At 49.2% G+C, this 23,176-nt stretch overlaps 1 protein-coding gene across 9 annotated transcripts in view; it reads right to left on the bottom strand.

Moving 5' to 3' along the window:
- LOC135918099 (uncharacterized) overlaps positions 1 to 23,176 on the bottom strand; it is a 703,603-nt gene that overhangs the window by 391,892 nt on the left and 288,535 nt on the right. For all 9 annotated transcript variants that reach the window (XM_065451754.2, XM_065451756.2, XM_065451757.2 and 6 more), the window contains 2 exons: positions 20,947 to 21,138; positions 19,915 to 20,016 (listed from right to left, as the gene is read on the bottom strand). In XM_065451754.2, the coding sequence (XP_065307826.2) occupies positions 19,915 to 20,016; positions 20,947 to 21,138 (294 nt within the window). The remainder of the gene's footprint in view (positions 1 to 19,914; positions 20,017 to 20,946; positions 21,139 to 23,176) is intronic.

Below are 23,176 nucleotides of genomic sequence, written 5' to 3' on the forward strand. Positions count from 1 at the left end.
GATCAACGCAGGAAGTCGTTATCCCCCCCAAAAAAGTGTTTTCTTCAAGCTTGTATTTATGGGTAGACGTGTACATAGTTCTTTGTTTGTAATGCATTTTCTTTCTTCCTAGTGCCTTACGTATGTTGTGCACAGCGTGGTTTATCTGGTTTCTGGTTGCAAGTATGATTTATGGTTGTTGAATTATTTTATATTACTAATGCTATTCTTGTTTGTGTATTGATTCACCTGCTTGTCTTCTTACTTTTCTTTGTTTGCTTCCACTGTAATGCCATGAAGGCACTGTGGGTACTCCAATAAATAAAATAAAATAAAAATAATTAAGATTACCAGCTCTTCAAGCTAACTGTGAATGGCGACAGAGTTTTAGCACCTGAAAGCAATGCAGAGCCTTAGCAGCGAGCTCAGGGCTTATCTTGAACAATACCACCAAAGCCCACTTATTGCCCAAACTTGATAAAAATCACAGAATCAGTAGTCCCATCTCCTCGATTCAAACTGTATCTTCAAAAACAAACTAATCTATTACTGAGTTTGGAGACCTTAAGCAGCTGGGTTGCTAGGTTTGGTCCTGCGCTATTAAAGTAAGGGCTGAACCATGTACAGAGTCAAGGCTTTTACAACTACATAATGCTGGTTGGCACCTGCTACCAGCTAGAACCAGCCATGTGTGACGAAAATTATGTTTTGCAGTAAAAAAAAAAAAAACTATCCCTTCGTCACATCTTGCTTTGCTGCGCATGTGTCAAAAAGACTATCTTTTTTATGAATGCTTTTCTGTTTAAGAAAAAATCAGTTGAGAGCCAAGCACTGTCCTGTCCACTTCCTTTTTGTGTCTATGTCACTGCAGGACGAAGGACGATCCCTCCCTGCGATCTCCAATTACCCCTGTCCTGTACCAACTGATTCCAACTTGCGCCTACGAATTTCCTAATTTCATCACCCCACCTAGTTTTCTGCCGCCCTTTCTCTGTTCTGTCAGTGCCCTTCAATCTAAATCAAATATGAATTTCATTCTGAATGAACATTGCGCTGAAGCTATTCCAGAGATGCTGAGTTGACAGTGGGTGCCATCCCACTAATTTTGTCGTGCACAGAGGTGGAAAACCTCAATCTCCCATGTATTCGCCTACATATTTGCTTACCTCATGGGCCTCTTCTCTGGAGAGGAGAAAATGTGTTGGCCAGAGAACTAGCTTTGCAAAGGTGCACTGCTGCAGATTTACCTTTACGTGGCCGGTTATTCGTTGCTTCTCGACATCCTTTGAAGCTAAAACAGTGTGCACAAGCTCTGCAGTGCTCACTTGGTGTGGAAGTTCCACAGGCACCTCACCTGGCACCTGGTAGCCAGAGAAGACAATTCTTTCCGAACATGCCTTGTCTATGAAAAATGTCACCCACATCTGTACCACTGCGTCAGGCACACTTGAGACACTCTCTTCATCTTCCTCACTTGAGCAGGCCACAACCCGCAACGCCACTCGCCGCTTCATGTTGTGCCCACATGGGCAGCACCTTGGTTGGTAGCAGGCAATTCATCAAGCATAGATGACATAATAAGTAGACCACCCTGTACAAACAACAATATTGCTGTGGAATGTTTATTTCATTGACCAAGAGCAGGTCTATCATCATTGAAAAGACGATTAGGACGATGTTACAACCCGGCACGAGCTGTTTGTTCTGGGCAGGAATACATGCATATGCACTTGGAAATATATCTGTATATTGACACGTGTATGTCACGATCTGCCCGGGTTCATGAACGAGGGAGCACTCGAGGTACCCTCCGTCGAAGTGACGCCCTACAGCATGGTGGTGGTGAACGATGACTGACTGCCGAGTAGCTGTGCTTGTTGGCGTTTATTTGGTGCGGTGACCAATGTTGCCTACCAAGCCTGGTGGGCCAACTGAGATTACACCTGAGGGAGCGTCACATGATTGTTACATCCCTCAACCCCAGTTTGTTAGGTCAATACAAATGAAATATGTCCAGGCTTAATGTGCAAAATAACACGAGTCCCAGCCGAGTTGACAACACCTGTTATCCAGGTGAGTAACAGTGCGGCGGCCTTTGCGGTCAAGTAATTCACCTGGGCACTCGTGTTGACGGGCTAGGTGTGGCAACGCTGGGTGCTGCCCGAGCAAGCCTAGCTCCGTCTGGAGGGTACACAGTGGCCGGCCTTAAGAGTGGTGCCGGACTTGACACCGGCCCGATGGGCTCTGCACTACTGGCAACGCTTGCCACCTCCGAGGTGGGTGGTGCTTTGCTGGAAGCAACTGGGGTTGCCGTTGGTCCCCCCGTGGGCTGGACTTCTAAAGCATCAGCGGAGGGTGCAAGCCAGGTCCCGAGGCGAGGCCTAACATGATCGGCGTGCTGGTGCTACGTGGTCCGATCCGGCATGCAGGCGAGCATGGATGAGGCGCTGGCAGGAGATACAACCTGTCCGGCGGACCAGGGTGGGCCAAGATGGAAGTTCCTGGCAAAGACTGGAGCTCCATACTCTGGCAAAGGCCCGAGACAGCACCCCCAGTCAGCAGCCAGCTTCTGCTTCAGCTGCTTCAGGAGCACTGTGGATTCGAGGTCCGGATGCAAGACATCCAAAGGTGTCTTGACCACCAGGTCAGAAAAAGCTCACAGGGGCCATGGCCAGTGATATTGTGGGGTGTAGTCCAGTACTGAAACAGTACCCAGGCAACCTGTAATCGGAAATCTCCAGGTTGGCTCTTCTTGAGCTTGTCCTCGATGGTATGCACCAACCACTCGGCTGCACTGTTTGAAGCAGGGTGGTACGGCGGAACCATCATCTGGTAGATTCCGTTCTTTGTCAGCCAGGCCAGCTATTCTGTGCTGGCGAAAATGGGACCATTGTCGGACATGGCAACGTCCGGCAACCCCTGGGCGGCGATGACCTGTCACAGTGCCGCAATGGTCACACCTGACAGAGTGGTGACAGCCAGAACATCAACCCACTTCAAAAAGGCATCCACCACCACCAGGAAGTCATGGCCCTTGAAGGGCCCCCCAAGATCCACATGCAAGTGGGACCGGGGTCTCTGTGGGCATGGCCAGGGGTTGATTTCCGCATGATACGAGGCCCGCTGATGCTCCTGGCAGACTTGGCAGCTCTACACCATGTGAATAATGGCCTGGTTCAGGCCAGGCCACCAAACGTGAGACCGGGCTACCATCTTGGTCTTTTCTATGGCAGGATGATCCGCGTGCAGCAACTGCAGGACTCCAGACCGGAGACTTTGTGGGATCACCACCCTGGAAGCCCACAGTAGGCAGCCCTGCTGCAGGCTCAGCTCAGCGGCCTTGTGGCTATAAGCTAGCTGAACCAACTCCTCCCTCGGCGCATCACCTTGACCACCAAAGACAGGACTCGGCCCAGGCTGGTCACCTGCAACACCGCAGATCTAGTGTACCTTCGGGTACGCATGCTCCAGCATGAACATTTCAGCAGGTTCTGGAACAGCAGCAGGCACCTCTGGCAGGGGCAGGTGGCTCAGTGCATCAACAGGTTCCAGGTCCTTTCCCGAACGGTAGACCAGCTGGTATCTGTAAGCTGCCAGCCTCAAGGCCCAGCGTACCAATCGAGGTGATGCCTGCACGGGAACTGCCTTGTCAGGTCCAAGCAGCCCCAACAGTGGCTTGTGGTCCGTGACCGCATCAGACTTCCAGCCCCACAGGTAGTGGTGAGAGTGCTCGAACCTGAACATGAGGGCCAAACCTTTGTTGTGCCTCAGAGCTTTGCTCTGAAGCATGAAGCAGATGAGAAACAAACGATAAAGGGCATTCCTGGCCATCCTTGTCTCGGTGCACCGCGACGGCTCCCACGCCATACGGCAACGCCTCTACAGGACGACAGGCTTGGCCGGATTGTAGTGTACCAGCACTGAAGCCTTGGTGATTAGCTCCTTGCTGTGCTGGAAGGCCCGGTCCTGCTCCTTCTTCCAGACCCATTTCTGACTATCTCGAAGCAGAAGATGGAGTCGCTGTAGATGCGCCAACTTGTTTGGCAGGAAACTCCTGTAGAAGTTGATCAGGCAGAGGTAGCTCTGAAGCTTCTTGTTCTGCGGCTTAGGCACCTTGAGCACAGCATCAACTTTGCGGGGGGCCAGAGCTAGGCCAGCCTGGGAAATGACATATCCCAAGTACTCAACACTGGGGGCCAGGAAACTGCACTTTTCCAGCTTGAGCTTGAGGCCGGCGTCCTGGAGTCATGTCAGGACATTATGCAGGTTTTGCAGGTGGTCCTCATCGTCGCTTCCAGTAACCAGGATATCATCCAAATACACCGCCACGTGCCTCATGCCCTTGAAGAGGTTGTCCATCTCCCTCTGAAATATGGCTGGGGCTGAGGCCACACCAAATGGTAAGCGCGTGTACCGGAAGAGCACCAAAGTTGTCGATATTGTGACATACTTCCAAGAGGCGTCATGAAGCACCAGCTGGTGGTAAAGTGTCTCGGAGGTCATGCTACGTTAACTTCTGTCCCCAGGACAACGTTGACCAGAGATCTTCAGTCCAGCGCAGCGAGTACTTCTCAACAGTAGCGATAGGAACCTTGAAATCCCCACAGATCCTGACACTGCCGTCTCATCTGAGGACTGGTACGATGGGAACGGCCCATTCAGACGCCTTGACGGGCATCAGGATGTGCTCTCTCTGCAACTGTTGCAGCTCCTGAGTGACCCCATCCTTTAGAGTGAACGGAAGTGGGCGAGACCTGACAAAACGAGGCTGGGCTCCCTCAGGTACATAGATGCCGGCCAACGTGCTGGCGAATGTGCCCACCCCTGGCTGGAACGGGGACTTGAAATTGGTCAGGAGGCTTGGGACATCTTTCACCGCATGTAGGACGACTTCTTGATACTCCATCTGACTAATGCCCAGTGTGCGAATCCAGTTTTGGTCCAGCAGCATCAGCGACAACCCCTCGGTTAAGTAAAGGGGAAGGATTGCCTCCCTGTTGCCAAAGAGGATGCTAACCTGGGCATGACCCTGGACCTGGGAGAGCTGCCCAAAATAGCTGCACAGCATCATGCCCGAAGCCTTGACGGACACGGTGGGGAAGGTACGCTTGAGCAGTTTCCTGGCCATGACTGACACGCAGGTCCATGTCCGGCTTCATGGAAATGGGGTGCCTGCAGACTTCGGCGGTCAGTATGTACGGCAGCACAGACGGAACAAGGCCTGTGCGCCACATGTCGAAAATCGGCGGGTCCTCGGCCATGACGTGGAGCCTGGCCGCGGAAGCACTCGAGGCTGCTGCCGCACGTCTTCAGTGCGTAGCCTTGCGACGGCTACCCTGGCCACGGGCTTGTGTGGAAATTGGACTGGATCCGGGCTGCTGGTGCTGCTGTCCGCTGTTCATCCCCCCACTTCAGCATACCTGCGCCAGGTGCCCAGTTTTTCTGTGCATGAAGTACTGTGCTTGGGAGAACTGGCACTGTGAGGGGGAATGGGTACCACCACAGCGACAAGTGGCAGCGGTGGCGTATAGGTAGAACACCCGCCTCGCGTGCAAGAGGTCCGTGGTTCGAACCCCAGTGCCGGCAATTTTCCACCGGATAAAAAAAAAATAATAAAGAAATCCGTGTGTTGATAAAATTGCGTAAACAGGCCTGGAGTGTGGCCTGGTCCCGGTGACCAGAACCGGTAACGTACTCCCTCACCAGAGCAGGATTGGCCACCCTGGTGCAGCACTTGGCCACAACCTCCTATATGAACACAACAATCAAACCCCGGCCCTCAGTCCCCAGCAGCTGCGAAGCAAATGGCCACGGCGGCGGTCAGACCTGCGACGCAGCAGAGGGTGCCAAGAATCACTGGCTCCGGACAGGCCGCCATTGGAATATGAACCTAGCAAGATTTAACGCTAGAACGTTATCTAGTGAGGCAAGTCTAGCAGTGCTATTGGAGCAATTAGAGGGCAGTAAATGAGATATAATAGGGCTCAGTGAAGTTAGGAGGACAAAAGAAGCATATACAGTGCTGAAAAGCGGGCACGTCCTGTGCTACCGGGGCTTAGCGGAGAGACGAGAACTAGGAGTCAGATTCCTGATTAATAAGAATATAGAGGGTAACATAGAGAAATTCTATAGCATTAGCGAGAGGGTGCCAGGTCTTGTTGTGAAACTTAAGAGGTACAAAACGAAGGTTGTACAGGTCTACACCCCTACATCCAGTCATGATGACCAGGAAGTCGAAAGCTTCTATGAAGACGTGGAATCGGCGATGGGTAGAGTGAAAACTAAATACACTATACTAATGGGCGACTTCAATGCCAAGGTAGGCAAGAAGCAGGCTGGAGACAAGGCAGTGGGGCAATATGGCATAGGCACTACGAAAAGCAGGGGAGAGTTATTAGTAGAGTTTGCGGAACAGAATAATATGTGGATAATGAATAACTTCTTCCACAAGCGGTATAGCCAAAAGTGGACGTGGAGGAGCCCGAACGGTGAGACTAGAAATGAAATAGACTTCATACTCTGCGCTAACCCTGGCATCATACAAGATGTGGACGTGCTCAGCAAGGTGCGCTGCAGTGATCACAGGATGGTAAGAACTCGAATTAGCCTAGACCTGAGGAGGGAACGGAAGAAACTGGTACATAAGAAGCCAATCAATGAGTTAGCGGTAAGAGCGAAAATAGAGGAATTCCAGATCAAGCTACAGAACAGGTATTCCGCTTTAACTCAGGAAGAGGACCTTAGTGTTGAAGCAATGAACAACAATCTTGTGGGCATCATTAAGGAGTGTGCAATGGAAGTCGGTGGTAACTCCGTTAGGCAGGATACCAGTAAACTATCGCAGGAGACGAAAGATTAGATCAAGAAACGCCAATGTATGAAAGCCTCTAATCCTACAGCTAGAATAGAACTGGCAGAACTTTCGAAGTTAATCAACAAGCATAAGACAGCTGACATAAGGAAGTATAATATGGATAGAATTGAACATGCTCTCAGGAACGGAGGAAGCCTAAAAACAGTGAAGAAGAAGAAACTAGGAATTGGCAAGAATCAGATGTATGCGTTAAGAGACAAAGCCGGCAATATCATTACTAATATGGATACAATAGTTCAAGTGGCTGAGGTTTAGGTATAGATATTTATACAGTACCAGTGGCACCCAGGACGATAAAAGAGGGAATAGTCTAGAGGAATTTGACACCCTACAAGTAACGCCGGAGGAAGTCAAGATAGCCTTGGGAGCTATGCAAAGGGGGAAGGCAGCTGGCGAGGATCAGGTAACAGCAGATTTGTTGAAGGATGGAGGGCAGATTGTTCTAGAGAAACTGGCCACCCTGTACACACAATGCCTCATGACCTCGAGCGTACCGGAATCTCGGAAGAACTTCAACATAATCTTAATCCACAAGAAGGGGGACGCCAAAGACTTGAAAAATTACAGACCGATCAGCTTACTGTCCATTGCCTACAAAGTATTTACTAGGGTAATCGCAAATAGAATCAGGAACACCTTAGACTTCTGTCAACCAAAGGACGAGGCAGGATTCCGTAAAGGTTACTCAACAATAGACCATATTCACACTATCAATCAGGTGATAGAGAAATGTGCGGAATATAACCAACCCTTATATATAGCTTTCATTGATTACGAGAAAGCGTTTGATTCAGTCGAGACCTCAGCAGTCATGCAGGCATTACGGAATTAGGGTGTAGAGCCGTATGTAAATATACTGAAAGATATTTATAGCGGCTCCACAGCCACCATAGTCCTCCATAAAGAAAGCAACAAAATCCCAATAAAGAAGGGCGTCAGGCAAGGAGATACAATCTCTCCAATGCTATTCGCAGCGCGTTTACAGGAGGTATTCAGAGACCTGGATTGGGAAGAATTTGGGATAAATGTTAATGGAGAATACCTTAGTAACTTGCGATTCGCTGATGATATTGCCTTGCTTAGTACCTCAGGGGACCAATTGCAATGCACGCTCACTGACCTGGAGAGGCAAAGCAGAAGAGTGGGTCTAAAATTAATCTGCAGAAAACTAAAGTAATGTTTAACAGTCTCGGAAGAGAACAGCAATTTAGAATAGGTAGCGAGGCACTGGCAGTGGTAAGGCGATACATCTACTTAGGGCAGGTAGTGACGGCAGATCCGGATCGTGAGACGGAAATAATCAGAAAAATAAGAATGGGCTGGGGTGCGTTTGGCAGGCATTCTCAGATCATGAACAGCAGGTTGCCATTATCCCTCAAAAGAAAAGTGTGTAATAGCTGTGTCTTACCGGTACTCACTTACAGGGCAGAAAGCTGGAGGCTTATGAAAAGGGTTCTACTCAAATTGAGGACGACGCAACGAGCTGTGGAAAGAAGAATGATAGGTGTAACGTTAAGGGATAAGAAAAGAGCAGATTGGGTGAGAGAACAAATGCGAGTTAATGACATCTTAGTTGAAATCAAGAAAAAGAAATGTGCATGGGCAGGACATGTAATGAGGAGGGAAGATAACCGATGGTCATGAAGGGTTACGGACTGGATTCCAAGGGAAGGGAAGCGTAGCAGGGGGCGGCAGAAAATTAGGTGGGCAGATGAGATTAAGAAGTTTGCAGGGACGGCATGGCCACAATTAGTACATGACCGGGGTTGTTGGCGAGTATGGGAGAGGCCTTTGCCCTGCAGTGGGCGTAACCAGGCTGATGATGATGATGATGACAGCGACTGCAGGTACTGCCCTTTGTCGCCAACTTGTTGACCGCCACTTTCGCCAATAGTGAGCCGGTCACATGCGCAATCTCACCGGCGTCCTTGGCCGCATCTTACATCGCCAGCACTGCCTTCACGCTGTCATCCAGCGAGGGTTAGGGTAACTCCAGGAGGTGCGTCTCCATGGCAGGGTTATTTATGCCGCAGATGAAATGGTCCCAGAGCAGCGAGTCCAGCTGGTCTCCAAAGGTGCAGGCACTCGCTAACCCTCGTAGCGCAGCAATGAACTGCCCAAGAGTTTCTCCTTCCCGGCGGCTCTGGTTGTGGAAGCGGAAATGCTCTATTAGTGTGGACAGTGCCCAGCTGAAATGCCAGAGCAGAATGGTGAGCAGCTCACTAGCGTCTAAACATGCGGTGTGGCTTTCCTGAGGAGGTCGAGCAGGAGACTGAAGATGTGGGTCCCGCAGCTGGCCAGGAAAATGTCCCACTGTTTGGACTCGGGTGCATCGTTTGCTTAGAAGAACACGTGTCTAGCCCCATGTAACCCGCTCGCGCGTTTATGCCTTTCGAATCTGCTTCCTTGACGAGTAGGTAAGTTCGCGCTAGGTTGTTGACAACTGCTTCATTTGTGACGCCCGAGATGATCTGCTTATGTATGAGCCTATCGACGGTGAGATTTAACGAATTCCTGGACTGTTTGTCGTTGAGGAGGCTTTTAAGCAGATTCCACTTACCATATAGTGCAGAATATAGGTTGAGATTTTTACCAAAAGATATTACTAAAAGGTCACCCCTCGACTTATATTGGATAGTCGTCTGGCAACATGTAGAAGCACAGACATTTCGGCATCCGCATCGTTATCGCCTCCATGGTGACCGACACGGTGCAACGTTGACATGGCCTACGTAGTTGGACCAACGCCATCTTTAAATTTTGTGCAGCAATTGTTCCTGGCATTGCTAATTTCCCGAGAACCCACAAAATGAGTACTAGTACTCAACATCAGTTCACCGCGCATTTAAAAAGTGATCGAATATGCTAAAATGCATGGGAACACGTCCGCCCAGCGGCACTTTGGCATCTCGGAAAAAAGCGTCCGGTACTGACGAACGCAGAAAGTGAAGCTGTCTGCCTGCAACTGAAGACGTCTTTTACGGGCGCCGCATGGTGCACCCGGAGCTCGAAGTCAAGGTGGCGGATTTCGTCCGCGAGCATCGTGCCAGATCCTTGCCGGTGACAGTAAAACGTATCCGCATCAAAGCTATCGAGATCACCTGAGAATCCGAAATATCCAAGGAAGAATTCAAGGGCTCCATTTACTGGGTTCATCGCTTCACGTGACGCAAGGGATTCGCATTTCGACGGTGCACATCAATCTGCCAGAAGATGCCAGAGGCATACGAGGACAAGCTGGTCGAATTCCAGCACTGTGTTCTCCATCTCCGGCAGCAGCATGGCTATGTGTTGGGAAAGACCGGCAACGCTGATGAAACGCTGGTGTGGTTCGACATGCCGTCGTGCACCATGGTGTGCGAACGCGGTGCGAAAGAAGTCAAGCTTCTTTCAACCGGGAACGAGCATTTGCATTTCATGGTGATGCTCGCGTGTACTGCAGATGGCAGAAAGCTGTCCCCATACATAATCTTCAAGAGGAAGACGCTGCCAAAAGAGGCCTTCCCACGGGATGTTGTCGTTTTCGTGAACGAAAAGGGCTATATGGACGAGGCCCTCATGCTCAATTGGATCAAGACCGTCTGGAATCGGCGACCCAGTGCACTCCTGCGGTGTCCAAGCATGCTTGTCTTGGTTGCCTTTCACGGGCAATTGACCACAGGTGTAAAGCAGGCACTCCGCGACGGGAGGATGGAGCTCGCCATCATTCTGGGAGGCATGATGTCAACACTTCAGCCATTGGACGTTGTGCTTAATAAGCCCTTTAAAGACCATGTCCGTGAACAGTATAATCAGTGGATGGCTGGCGACAACCCGACCCCAACCGGCCGGCTGCACAGGTCGCATCTCGCCACTGTGGCCACATGGGTATCGCAGCCTTGGCGCTTGCTGCCTGATGATATGGTGGTATGGGCCTTCAAGAAGTGTTCCATTAGCAACTCCTTGGATGGTACCGAGGATGACATGTTGTGGGATGCAGCCAGTGAGAAGCAGTCGTCTTCAGATGAGAGTTCAGACAACTCGAACAAATAAGCAGGCGACGAGTCTGGCGGCACCGATAAATAAAACGAAGTTTATGCTGACTTCTTTGCTTCACTGTAAGGGGGTTGACCTATATTCTGCCTCGACCTATATCCCACATTATACGGTACTACCTCTTCTCATGCGACTGTCCGTTTCATTGCATGTCTAGTCTCACTGTAGCAGGGCCAGTTGTCTGGAATACCACTCTATTTCCTTGTTTACTGACCTCAGTTTTGCTCATAGTCCGCGATTTAATTTGTGCATTTTCCACCTCTCTGCAAGAGCGTGTTTGGCCTCCAGGAAAAGCGCTAACCACGAGTCCATTTCGGGGACTTCAATTTGTGTGCTGATTTCTTTGGTCGCATTGTTGATGGCCTCTTTAAGATCGGAAGTTAGATCTTTGAAGGATTCGCTTGAAGGGGTCGTGTTGGCTTGAATTTTCCTGAAAAGATCCCAATCGATGTATTCATATTTGAATGGAGGTTTGGGTTTGACCTGCACCGTGATTTCGAGAACGTAGTGGTAACTACCCAAGTCTTCCTGAAGATTATCCCAAATGCCCTCAATATTTAGGAAAAATGCTAGGTCTGGCATTCTCTCGACTGACCTAATTACCCCTTATGGTGGGAAACCTAGGATCCATAACAAATGTGTGGTTAGAATTGGCTGCACATCTGGCTAAGTTTGTGCTTTTCTTACTGTTAAAGCCGTATCCCCATTGCGTGTTCAGAGCATTGAAGTCCCACGCAATTTTAAGAGGGGCATGTTTCTGGCTGCCCTGATTACAAAATGGAATAGTGCAATAAAGTCTTTGTTCCTATCCGCAGGCGAGCTGTTGATGTTAAGAATAAAGACATTCGTGATGCTCGATCGACTGGGCACGAGCTTGATCTATTGTGCTTCTAGTCCACTGCGACATTTTGGAACAGGGTGCTCAACAAAGGAGATGCTCTTTTTAACAATGTGGCGATGCCTCTCCCCGTTTCGCTTTTGTAAGTTACTGCGTGATACCCCAATAGAGTGATCTCCTTCTCCGGGAGCATCTCCTGCAGTAAGATGACTTGTGGCTTATCTGCCACCGATCTGACAAAGTGACCTGACCTATCAGTTAACTTAAATCTTCAGAAACCCTTGGCACCCCCGTAGGGATTTGATCCAGTTCGGAGTGGTTCAGTATGCATTGTTTGTCTTCTTTTGGGCTGAGTCCTAGGTCTTTCTAGTAGCGTTACTCTCAACTTTATGGCGGAGAGCACTTCCATAATCCTACTCAGGGTCTTTTTAAATTTACCCTCGTCTTTGACAGGGGAAGCCAAAGTGGCAGACGAGGTCTCGCTGACCTCGGTTATGTCACCCTCTTCTTGCTCCTCCGTGTCACTAAAACGTTCTGGGTTGAGCGCTTTGCGTTTCGAGTGCCCGTCTAATGGTCCAGGGTTACTTTTGCTAACCATGTGCCGGTTTATGAATTTTCCTTTCATGCTGCTAAAGGATTCCTTAAGCACTGCGAGCTCGCGTCTAAGTTGCCTATTTTCCACTTTGAGCGCTTGGATACAGGAATCGATCCTATGCTCTGGCTTGATGCGTTCTTCCCAGACGGCTGCGTCACTCTCTTGACCTTATCGGCCCATGTAGCCCGCTTGACGGATTGGGAGCGAGACCAGGATTTCAATGTCTCCTCCTCGAAGCTGGTGTAGCCGACGAGCTGTCACCAATTGTGTCGCTGATGCCAGACTCCTCGTCCAGTTGTGCCTTCCTTGCTCTTTGCCGGCGCCTTCATTATCGGCGTCGTGCGATGTATGGGATTTGATAGCACTTTTTGCACGTTCGGTCCCCGGTGAAGTGGAGCCTGCTGCATGCCTTGCACTTGGGGGTGCATTGATGTTCTTCATTGTCCGCTTTCGCTTTTCTGCAACCACGGCACTTACTTCTCTCTTCCTCATTGCTGATGCAAACGTCGGCACGGTGGCCTACGTGGCCGCAAGCGTCGGTATAGAGAGTATGACAGCAAGGCCGTGCCGCAGATCATGTGGTTGGGCACACACATGCCTCTGAATGAAATCACAACTATGTGAGAGTTCTTGATTCGTCTGGCTTCTAGTGCCGTGGGATTTCTTTCATTCACAATCATTTTTCTAGAGGTTCCTTCGTCGTGAGAGGGGTCGATGTGCCTCATTACACCTTTGCATAGATCCTCAGGGGCGGCGATGTATGACAAAACTTCGTAGGCGCCGTAACTGGTATGGATTTTATTTAGCCTCGCATAGGCCCTCGCATTAGAGGTGTGCGAGGTGGAGACGATTAAAATATTCTGTACCTTGTTTGGGCACACAGTGTCTTCCTTCGCTTGCTGCTCAGGCAGGGCCACCACTATGGCCAGGGCTTGAGCGAGCAGTACAGTGCAGTCCACTTATAACGATACCACATATAACGATATATCGGTTATAACGATGGGTCGACATGAAAGTGTCATTTTATGCATTAGGTCTATGGGGAAAAAAAACATTTATAATGATAAGTTATTCACCGCATATAGGATATAAAGATCAAAATTTTGCAGTCTGGACGGTGTTTTCCGTGCCAAATAATCGTAACATTTGCGTTGCTTAGTTCCCTGAAACGAACGATGTCGAGACGAGGCGATGTTTACCTCCGTAAGTTCGTATCTGCCGCCATTACCGCGCAGCGCGTCTCGCCCCGCCCGCGCACCGGAGAATAGCTGAGTAGGCTCAGCGCGCCACAAGATGGCGCTAGCTGCTTCATGCGCGTCGGCCACAGTCGCTCCGAAAGAGAGAGAAAGAAAAAAAAAAGCGACAAGCAAAGCGGCACGGTGGCGCCTGTCCCACGTCTCTCTCGCGATAGCAGGCTGACGCCACCGAAGCAGCGTGCAACCAACGGGTCAACCCAGTTCGAAGATGGCGCTGACAAAGCGCAAAGCTGTGTCGCTTGACACGAAGATGGATATTTTGCAGGACTCTCGATGCGGCTTCAAGGTGAGCGCCCTCGTGAAGAAGTATGAGCTCGTCCAGTTAATGATATCAACCATCTCGAAAACCGGGAGCACCACGATTGTGAAGGCAGGAGCTATCAGCGGCCATGCCGATCAGCGGAAAAGGGTTAGAGACCCTTCGTACGCCGATGCTGAAGAGGCGCTTTACCAGTGGTTCATCACCAATTGCTTCAAGAAGACGGGCTTTATGCGTAAGGACGAACTTCCCCAACCCGCTGAGACCGACCCGGTGGAAGTCGCTGACATAACCGAGCTCTGGGAGCTCGTTCCTACTGGTGACACAGGTGGAGGAGTTTTTGACTGCAGACAGTGCTGCCTCGTTCTGCGATGAGGTCACCGACGAGGCGATCGCCACAGATTTGCTGTCTCGACAGACGGCAAAGTTGTGCGACGGTGGCGACGGCATCAGCGACAGTGACAATGAGATCGACAGTGGCTCCTTGACCCCGACCACGATGTCCACACAAAGTGCACTGTCGTCGATTGACTCCTTAATTGATTTTATGCATGCGAAAGGATTGCCGCCAGTGTTTGTGCAGCAGCTGTAATTCATGCACACCGCAGTTGTGAAGCTGAAGCTGCCGCAAAAGCAAGTGCAGATTTCGGACTATTTCGGTGCGCCTAACCCTTGACACGGTCATTGGCGCTAGAAATAAAGTTTGTTTTTCACGGCCTACTGTCTACATCATCTATTTTTTAGAGCAAGTAGCGAATTCGAGTTCAGAGCTGCAAAGGTATGTTCCACGTTGAAAAAATTTTTTTTTTTATAACTGCAGTCCAGATATAGCGATCATCGGTTATAACGATTATATTTTTCGTCTGTCTCGATATCGTTATAAGTGGACTGCACTGTACTACATCGGCTTGTGATACGTCGAAACCTCCCTTGGGGCGCACAATAATCTTAATTTTTTCCTTGGGGAGCTTCGGAAGTCACGAAGCTTCCGTTACTTGCAACAGCAGACTTTTTTAGCCGGTTCCTTGGCTGTGCGGCAGCCAGCCAGCTTGTTCATGGTGCCACGTTGGCCATTTTGCAATGGCGGCCTCTTCATCTCGTGCTTTTTACGGTTGCTGAGGGCAGTGATCCACCCAGCACCGCTGATATCTTCCAGGGTTACGTCCACACCTTCCACAGTTACGACTACGGGCATGGCTTCGCTTTCGATGAACGCACGTGTCGTCGCCTCAGTCGTGCACAGAGATGGGAAAACACAAGTGTGGGGCTAGACCTAGGCCTGCCTGAACCGCCACGGCGAGAGCAGGCTGCATCCGTTAGGGCTAGCTCCCTCGTCAGCATGATCTTAGTGCAAAAGCCTCAGAATATGACGAAAAGTCCAGCCACTGATAAAACTCTGGTATCAGCGGATTTCTTGAAACTTTGCATTTCTGATAAGGTACAGTCAAACCTCGATATATCAAACACGGATATATCAAATTATTGCGTATATCGAACACTTTCTATATCACGTGGAAAATCGCATGCATTTTTAATTTTTTATTTCGAACGGGACCGGATGTAAAATGGATATATGTATATCGAACTCCGACGCCCCAGACCAAATGCGCTCTGTTGACAGGAGGCGAGCTTTCCCGCAACACTCTCGAAGATAGCGGCGGCGCGATGGGCGTTCCAGACTGCTGCGTACGACAGCTCCCACATCGGTTGCGCCGAGGGCGCCATTTGAACGTGGCGGCGTACACACGCGGCGGCTTGGAGCCAGCCACGGCCGGTCTGGGCCGGTCTCGAAAGGAGCGCGCGCTTCGCGCGCTTCTCTAAAGCGCGCGCTCCCCGGCCGCCCCAATCACGCGCGCCCGCGCCCCCGCCGTGCGCGCGTGATCGAGGCGGCCGTGGAGCCAGTTGGAGCGCTTTGTCGGTGCTGAGCCACACAGCATGTGCATTGAGGACTTCGTTGGCGTTGACGACAGCACCGGAACAGTGGCGGAGTTAACAGACGTGGAGATCGCGGCAGAAGTGACTGCTGAGCGGCCAAACGAAGACGCTGCCGAGGCTGATCCAGCAAGCGCTGATGTTGCCCCGCTCCCGACTGCAACTGAGGCTGTAGCTGCTTTGGCCGTTGTACGCCGCTACTGCGGCGCAATTGAGGCACTGGACCGTCTCTTGTGGACCGTTTGGACTATGTTGAGGACGCCGTGGTCAAGCACGCGGTTGCCAATATGAAGCAGGCTACGCTGCTTCAGTACTTTCAGCGAACGAAATAAATACTTTGTTTGAAGCTTCATGTGAGTATCTATTGCGCCACGATTGGTTCATTGATTGATTTGTGCTAGTTTTTGACGCGTTTTCTACGTGATTTTAGATATCGAATTCTGGCTATATCGAACTATTTTGCGATCACCGCGCTGTTCGATATATCGAGGTTCGACTGTATATATCTCCAGGGTTCTTCTTGAAAAGACGTCCAAAAACATTTAAGAACGCGGGAGCTGACGTGGATACGTCCGTACTGTTCGGCACCTCTTCATCCTGCCGAAGCCGAAGCCAGGCATGGCATTTCCACCACTGCGTAGTGACAATAGGCCTCAGTTTGCCTGCAAAGTGTTCTAGGCAGGCATGGAATTCCCGATACTGTGCATAGTCACAACGGGCCTCAGTGCACCTGCAAAGCATTCTAGTAATTTGCCAAGAGCTACAGGATGAGGCTTGTTATGATCAGCCCTTGCTTTCCCCAGTGTAATAATGAAGCGGAGTGAATGGCCCGCACAATCAAGGACTTGCTCCGGAATGCCTAAGACCCGTTCCTGGCTTTGCTGGCACACTGGAACACCCCTGGAGTGTCTGGCTACAGTACTGCTCAACTTCTCATGGGTCACTCACTTCTAACCTGTCTTGCAGTTTCCACAGCAAAGTTAGCTCCATATTGGCAGCAGGTTGCAAACTTCAAGGACAGGAACACTGTGCAAATGTTCCGTCAAGTACCGGATTTCAATAGATATCATGCTGCTGATTTTTGCACACTTGAAGAAGGGAAGGAAGCATGGGTTCAAGATACCAGGACAAGGCCCACTGTGCTCAGTCCAGCCCCAAGGCCATGCCATACCTGCGAACCTTGCAAGATGAAAAATCGGGAGACTTTTTATTCGTGCACGCGGGGGTTGCATTCACTCTTTCAACATTTCGTTCAAACTTTCAGGCAGTGTTTGATGAGTCCTTTTGCACGGAACTTGCAGTAGCAGACTTTCCTCACCTCAAAAATATTTTAGAGTAGCTTTGCTCAAAACATGGTCCAGACTGAAAGCCCTTCACTAGCAGCAGGTGTTGGAGGGTTGTGTTGCACATTGGTGAGCAGAATGCAGTCCTAGTTTTTTGCACCGTGCTAAAAATCCTCTCACACTCTGCATTGCTTTGCGGTATAAATCCAGCCTCACCTTAGCAACTCGGTGAAACACGTTTTCCATCAATGTTTTTCATTTTTTCCAAACATAGACGACTGCACATCCCACCTTTCTTCATTCAGAATGTTCTCTGGAAGATTGTCACTTGTAGTGTGGCAAACTCAGCTTCGACAGAATCTAAAGCGTCTTCAGCAGATTCATTGGACTCTCGGGGCAGCAGCTGAGGGAAACTCTGATTAAAGAAACGAAGACTCGAGAGCAGTGCCTGTGAAATAAATTTCAGGTTGGCCACCTCTGCATTCTTCAGAGTTGCGTTTCATCAGAGTTGTATCCACATCTATAACGCTTAGCCTCGTCGCATTTCGGAAACATTTTCTGTAGCAGAGGCCCAACGTGGTCGCTGACACTGAAGGGTAGGTTGTGTTCAATGAGGAATCCCGTAAACAGGCACTCCACATGTATGACACTGTCGCAGTTCGGATGAAAGTTCACTTTGTTGCCTTGCTGCTCAGCGGTGCGAACATCGTGTTGATGCTTCACCGTGGAAACGTGCAGTTTCAAGTCGCCTCTGCCACCAGAGACACTCTGACATCGCATCCACACGTTGTACAAAATGCAAAATGTTCTCCTTTTCTTGATGATAAAAGCGCGGAAATTCAGCAGTATAAGATCGCAAAAACTTCTGCAAATACCTTTTCTTGGGCTTTGATAGTGCCATGGCATCAAGCACGCGAGGATTCCTAGCCAACACTAATCATACACACAAGCAGCAGCAACAAGATGCACCATGGAGGAAGGCATGCATGAAATGCAAGAGCTGCATTGGCTCTGCGTTTGGTCGGCTTACTAGGCACCGTAGTCGGCTGCTTAGCAGATGATACCGATGGTGCTAGTGCGGCCGTTGTTGGTGATGCTGACGATTACAATGTGGCTGTAGATTTCGCAGTGCCGGTTTCGCAAAAACCATTATTGCACAAATAGAGACCACTTTTCGGGAGATATAAGGCAGTGATTGTACAATCAGAAAGTTCGTAAAAAATCGGGAGTCTCCCTGGCGAATCGGGAAGGTTGGCAAGTATGCCATGCTCACACTTCATGCAGACACCTGCGGGAACCCCTGGGAGAAGTCACCAATGCCTTGCCCCATGCACCAGCCAACAGAAGTCACCTGTACCTGCCAATGCCGCTGCTAATGACAGTCTAGCACCACAGACTGTGTAGTTGCTGCATGACTGTTATGACAGCGGCAGCCCACCAGCTAAACCTGTGCCTTCAGGGTTTCTGCAGGGACGGTACACTAGTTTCGAACCATTAGTTAAAACACCCCACAGACTGTACTTGTGATTTGTTGCATATGTTTATAGCTCAGACTGACCTCTCTGCCTTTCTGTAAATAAATTTCTCTCTCTCCGTTCCATATGTGAGGTTTCTGTTTTCTATTACCAGGCTGTTAGGGTGTGCTTGTTTAGTTTGTTCCGTTGTGCAAACCTATATGGTGGGCTTTGCATTGTTACAAACTCATGGTTCTGAAAAGAGGGGATGTAGAGGGCACAAAAGACATGCTCCAAGTAACTAGACGGTGGTGGCCTCCAGATACGTATATTGTGCGGAGAAAATAAAGTAGGGGTTCTTGGAGTCACGGCAACAGCTCGGTGCAGTCGCTCTTGGCCAGCGAGCTCAGGGCAGCTCGATCACACTCCAAATGATGCCTTTTCACTAGCAATCTTTATGGCCATCAATTCGTTGTCCCAAAAACATGTTTCATCAGATGAAAAAACGCATCATAAATGAGTGAGAAGAAGAAATGCTTCAGCAATCATGACTGCGCACACCTCAGTGCACAGGAATATCGAAAGGGGAACTCAACTAATGGTAAAGAAAACTGATTAGGACCTCTGAACATCAGTGGGGCTTATCTAAGCTACCAGAAGCAGGATAGCTACGGCTGTAAATAAAAGGTAGCATCTCCTGCACACATGCCTAGGACGTAGCAGACTATGCATGCGTGACTTTATGAACAAGCACTTGGAGGCATACAGGGCGAGTTGTATGCCTTGATGAGTGGACACACAATTCCAAATGACTTTGGGCAACTCCACAGAGAATGCAGTGCCTCTCAACAACCAGTGGTTTCATATACCTGTCAATTATCAAATATAAGATCAGCGTCATACATGTACACCAAAAACTATTCGGGGCGAATCTGTGGCGCCGCACATGTACAGTAAGAACCCTCATAGGGTTAATGCGGGCGAGACAGTGCTCGACTGCAAACTGCTCCATGACAAAACAATTTTACTTTTCGAGGCAATGACTGTGCTGGCAAGAAAAAGAGCAAAGCAAGGATGGAGCCCGTGAATGCAACAGGCACAAAGCAATGCCAGGTGGTCGAGATCGAGTAAGCCTTGCTGCTTCAAAGCTGTGAAGACTCTTCCCGTCCACTATGCTGCCAACAAAATGTCATGGAAGGCCATGAACATTTTGCAGCCTAGGTCCATGCACTAGATAGAAAATTCCTCTAAAAGGGTGCTTGGCTTTCCATCTTTTATGTAGTTGCTTTGTCATTGAGAGTGTTACTTTTATGGGAAGCCGCATTTGCTTTTACCATTTGTTAAGAGCAACCTCTAGCTGTGAAATAAAAGGTTTAGATCTGTGACAGTGTTGCCCCTGGTGCACTCACCCCGTCAGGGAAATCCAGGTTGATCTTGAAGCAGGGCACACGCTTGGGTTGGCTGGGTCGGGTGGACAAAGCCCGACTCTTGTTGCGGATAGTGGACACCGCCTGCAGACACGGCACAACCGAGTATAGTAGTGGTGGTGGTTGCCAGTCCCCTTTATACCTTTCACAACAGACTCACAAGGCATAAAGAACAGATATGCCCTTGTTTCCCATGCGCTAAACCTGCACTGAATCAAGCATACACACCAAACCTGTGCACAAAATTTGCAATAAGCTACAGTACTGTTCTGAATGAAGTGGTACAATAGGCCTAATCTTGGCTCAGCATGATCCGACTCAAACTGTATGTGCAAGGGCTGAAGTCCCTGGAGCCAACGATGCAACTCCTTTGGCGAGTCATCGCTCACGATAGCTGCTGTCCATGAGGCCATGTACCTCAAGGACGGCAACACTGAATGCTTGATTAGCTTGACCTGTAAATGGCCTCCAAGTTCACCTACATGATGCGTCGCACTGACTCAGTGGACCCTTTGCTTCAACTGCCACTTCCGCCGTTTGCGCTGAAATCTGGTGTGGTCAGACTTGGGTGCTGAGTAAGTGTGGACTAGTGTCACATTGTTCTCGATGGTGCCTGCCAAAGCTGGGTGATGCTGACGGGTGCCAACAATACATTGAAGATTTGTTCGTTATAACTGTGGTAAAGCCAAGACTGACAGCCACTAACAAAACACAAAGCATTCACTCGTAAGAAGATGTGGCATAATTTAGGTACTCGCAATTCACTGTCTAATAATAATATTGATGGACAGCTTCCACATAACTTAATATTCTTTCTAATGTAAAACACATCAGCAATTCGAAAAGTTCTCAGGTTGTAATAAATAAGTAAAGTTCACTCAGAAGCATGCTTTACAATATGCCCTTTCCTGTCAGCATCGCTGCTGCAACTTTCTTAAACTTGTGTGCATGCACAGTGACCCTGCAGCTCAATGCTGTCACCTCCAGCAGTTAAAAAAGATACACAGTGTATACCTGGTCTGCTGCTGCAATCTGTCCAGCATATGGGCCACAGATGTTGAGGTGGTGCAGGTATTCGGAGGCACTGGCAGCGTAGTGGCTGCAGCCTGGCTGGAGGCAGTCAAAGCCACGCAACCGGTTCTTGATCTGGTTCAGGGCAGACACCACTTCCGGCGCGGTCAACGGCCGGTCATCGTTTACGCGGGCCTTCATAAACCAAACAGATAAAATGCAAGTAGCTGAAAATGCTGGACTGCGCGAGCTCATGTATCTAGCATTCAACTATGAAGCCAACGAATATAGGAGGAAAGTCAAGTGACCTAATTGAGCATGCAGCACCGCTATATGTTACCTCGAGCACAGATGAGGCAACGGTGAGGCACAGATAGCTTGAGCATTGCAACAATGTTTTGCCAATACAATACACTGCATCAGAGGCTCACTTTTCTTGAAACGGCCTTTCCAAAATGCAAAACTTGAATGAACCATTAAAAATGGTCGAATGGCAAAAAAAGAGAAAAATAATTACGGCAGAACTCATATGTCGATGAATGTCGATAGTAATGCAATTAGCATACAAGCAATGCAGCGATACACCGTTTATCTGAATTCAAACTTATTTACATCTGTGTGGCCATTCTGAGATTTCCGTTGCTTCGGTATTGACCCAGTTTGCTATGGAACTTGCTTGCCAAGACCTCTTATGAGCATGGCGGCATGACTACGATTGTATGACGCCAATGCAGTGATATAACGACAGTGTGACAATGACGACATAAGGACGATGTGATGACGACGAGCGAATGACAACTATGGTATGACGAAAACAGGATAACCAAGCTAGAAGGATGACATTGCACAACCGCAAAGGTATGACGATAGCAGTACAACAATGAATGCATGATGGCGACTGTATGATGAGTGTGTATAATAATAATATTTGGGGTTTTACGTGCCAAAACCACTTTCTGATTATGAGGCACGCCGTAGTGGAGGACTCCGGAAATTTTGACCACCTGGGGTTCTTTAACGTGCACCTAAATCTAAGCACACGGGTGTTTTCGCATTTCGCCCCCATCGAAATGCGGCCGCCGTGGCCGGGATTCGATCCCGCGACCTCGTGCTCAGCAGCCCAACACCATAGCCACTGAGCAACCACGGCGGGTGACGAGTGTGTAGAATGACTAAGAAGGATTAATGTCGATCGGTTAATGAAGGTGGTATGACGACGAAGGCACAACGGCAATGGGATAACGTTACTAAAGTAATGACGACGGTAAAACGACAGCATGACATCAATGGCATAACGACAATGGCGTGACGACGACTGTGTGAAAACGATGGCTTGTCCACAATGGCATGACAAGAGTCCGATGACGAAACTAGAATGACGACAATAGAATGACCGTGATGGCATTACAACAACGATATGACGACAACTACATGATGACAAGTGTATATCGACGACACAGTGACGACATCACACGACAATAGAATGAGAACGTTGTGATGACGAGTGTATAACGACATTAGCATGACGACGACAGCACGATGAGCCGAATGATGGCGTGACGACAGTGATATAACTAAGGATGCATGATAGCGGCTGTCTGACGACAACACAATGACGACGATGGCACGACAAAGCCGGCATAATTATGAGTGAATGACAATAGCATGATTATGATTGAATGACAGTGAAGCATTGACAAGCGTGGAGTGAGAAAGCCGGTATGATGACTCGGGCATGACGACAATGGCAGAACGTTACTGAAGTGATGACGCAGGTAAAATGATAGTGGAACAATTACAGCATTATGACAATGGTTGGCAACGACTGTGTTATAATGATGGTACGATGACAACATGAGTGTCGGATGATAAAGTTAGAATTACGACAATGGAACAACCGTGATGGCATCCCAACAACGGTATGACACCGAATGCATGAGACTGTATGACAACAATCGCATGACAACGGCATGAGGACGATAAGATGAAGACAAGTGGTGATGACTACTATATCACAAAGTCAGTATGGCAATTATAGCATCACGACGATAGCACGAAGACAGTTGGATGATGCTGGAGTGATGACGATGGAACAACTACAATGGCATCACAATGGTAATGTGACAACGAATGCATGACAACTGTCTGACAATGACAGCATGATGAGTCGGATGGAAAAGCTGGAATGACGATGATGTGATGACCATGACGGCATCACGACCACGAGCACATA

Source organism: Dermacentor albipictus, chromosome 3, assembly GCF_038994185.2.
Source record: "Dermacentor albipictus isolate Rhodes 1998 colony chromosome 3, USDA_Dalb.pri_finalv2, whole genome shotgun sequence".
Taxonomy (NCBI): Eukaryota; Metazoa; Arthropoda; class Arachnida; order Ixodida; family Ixodidae; genus Dermacentor; species Dermacentor albipictus.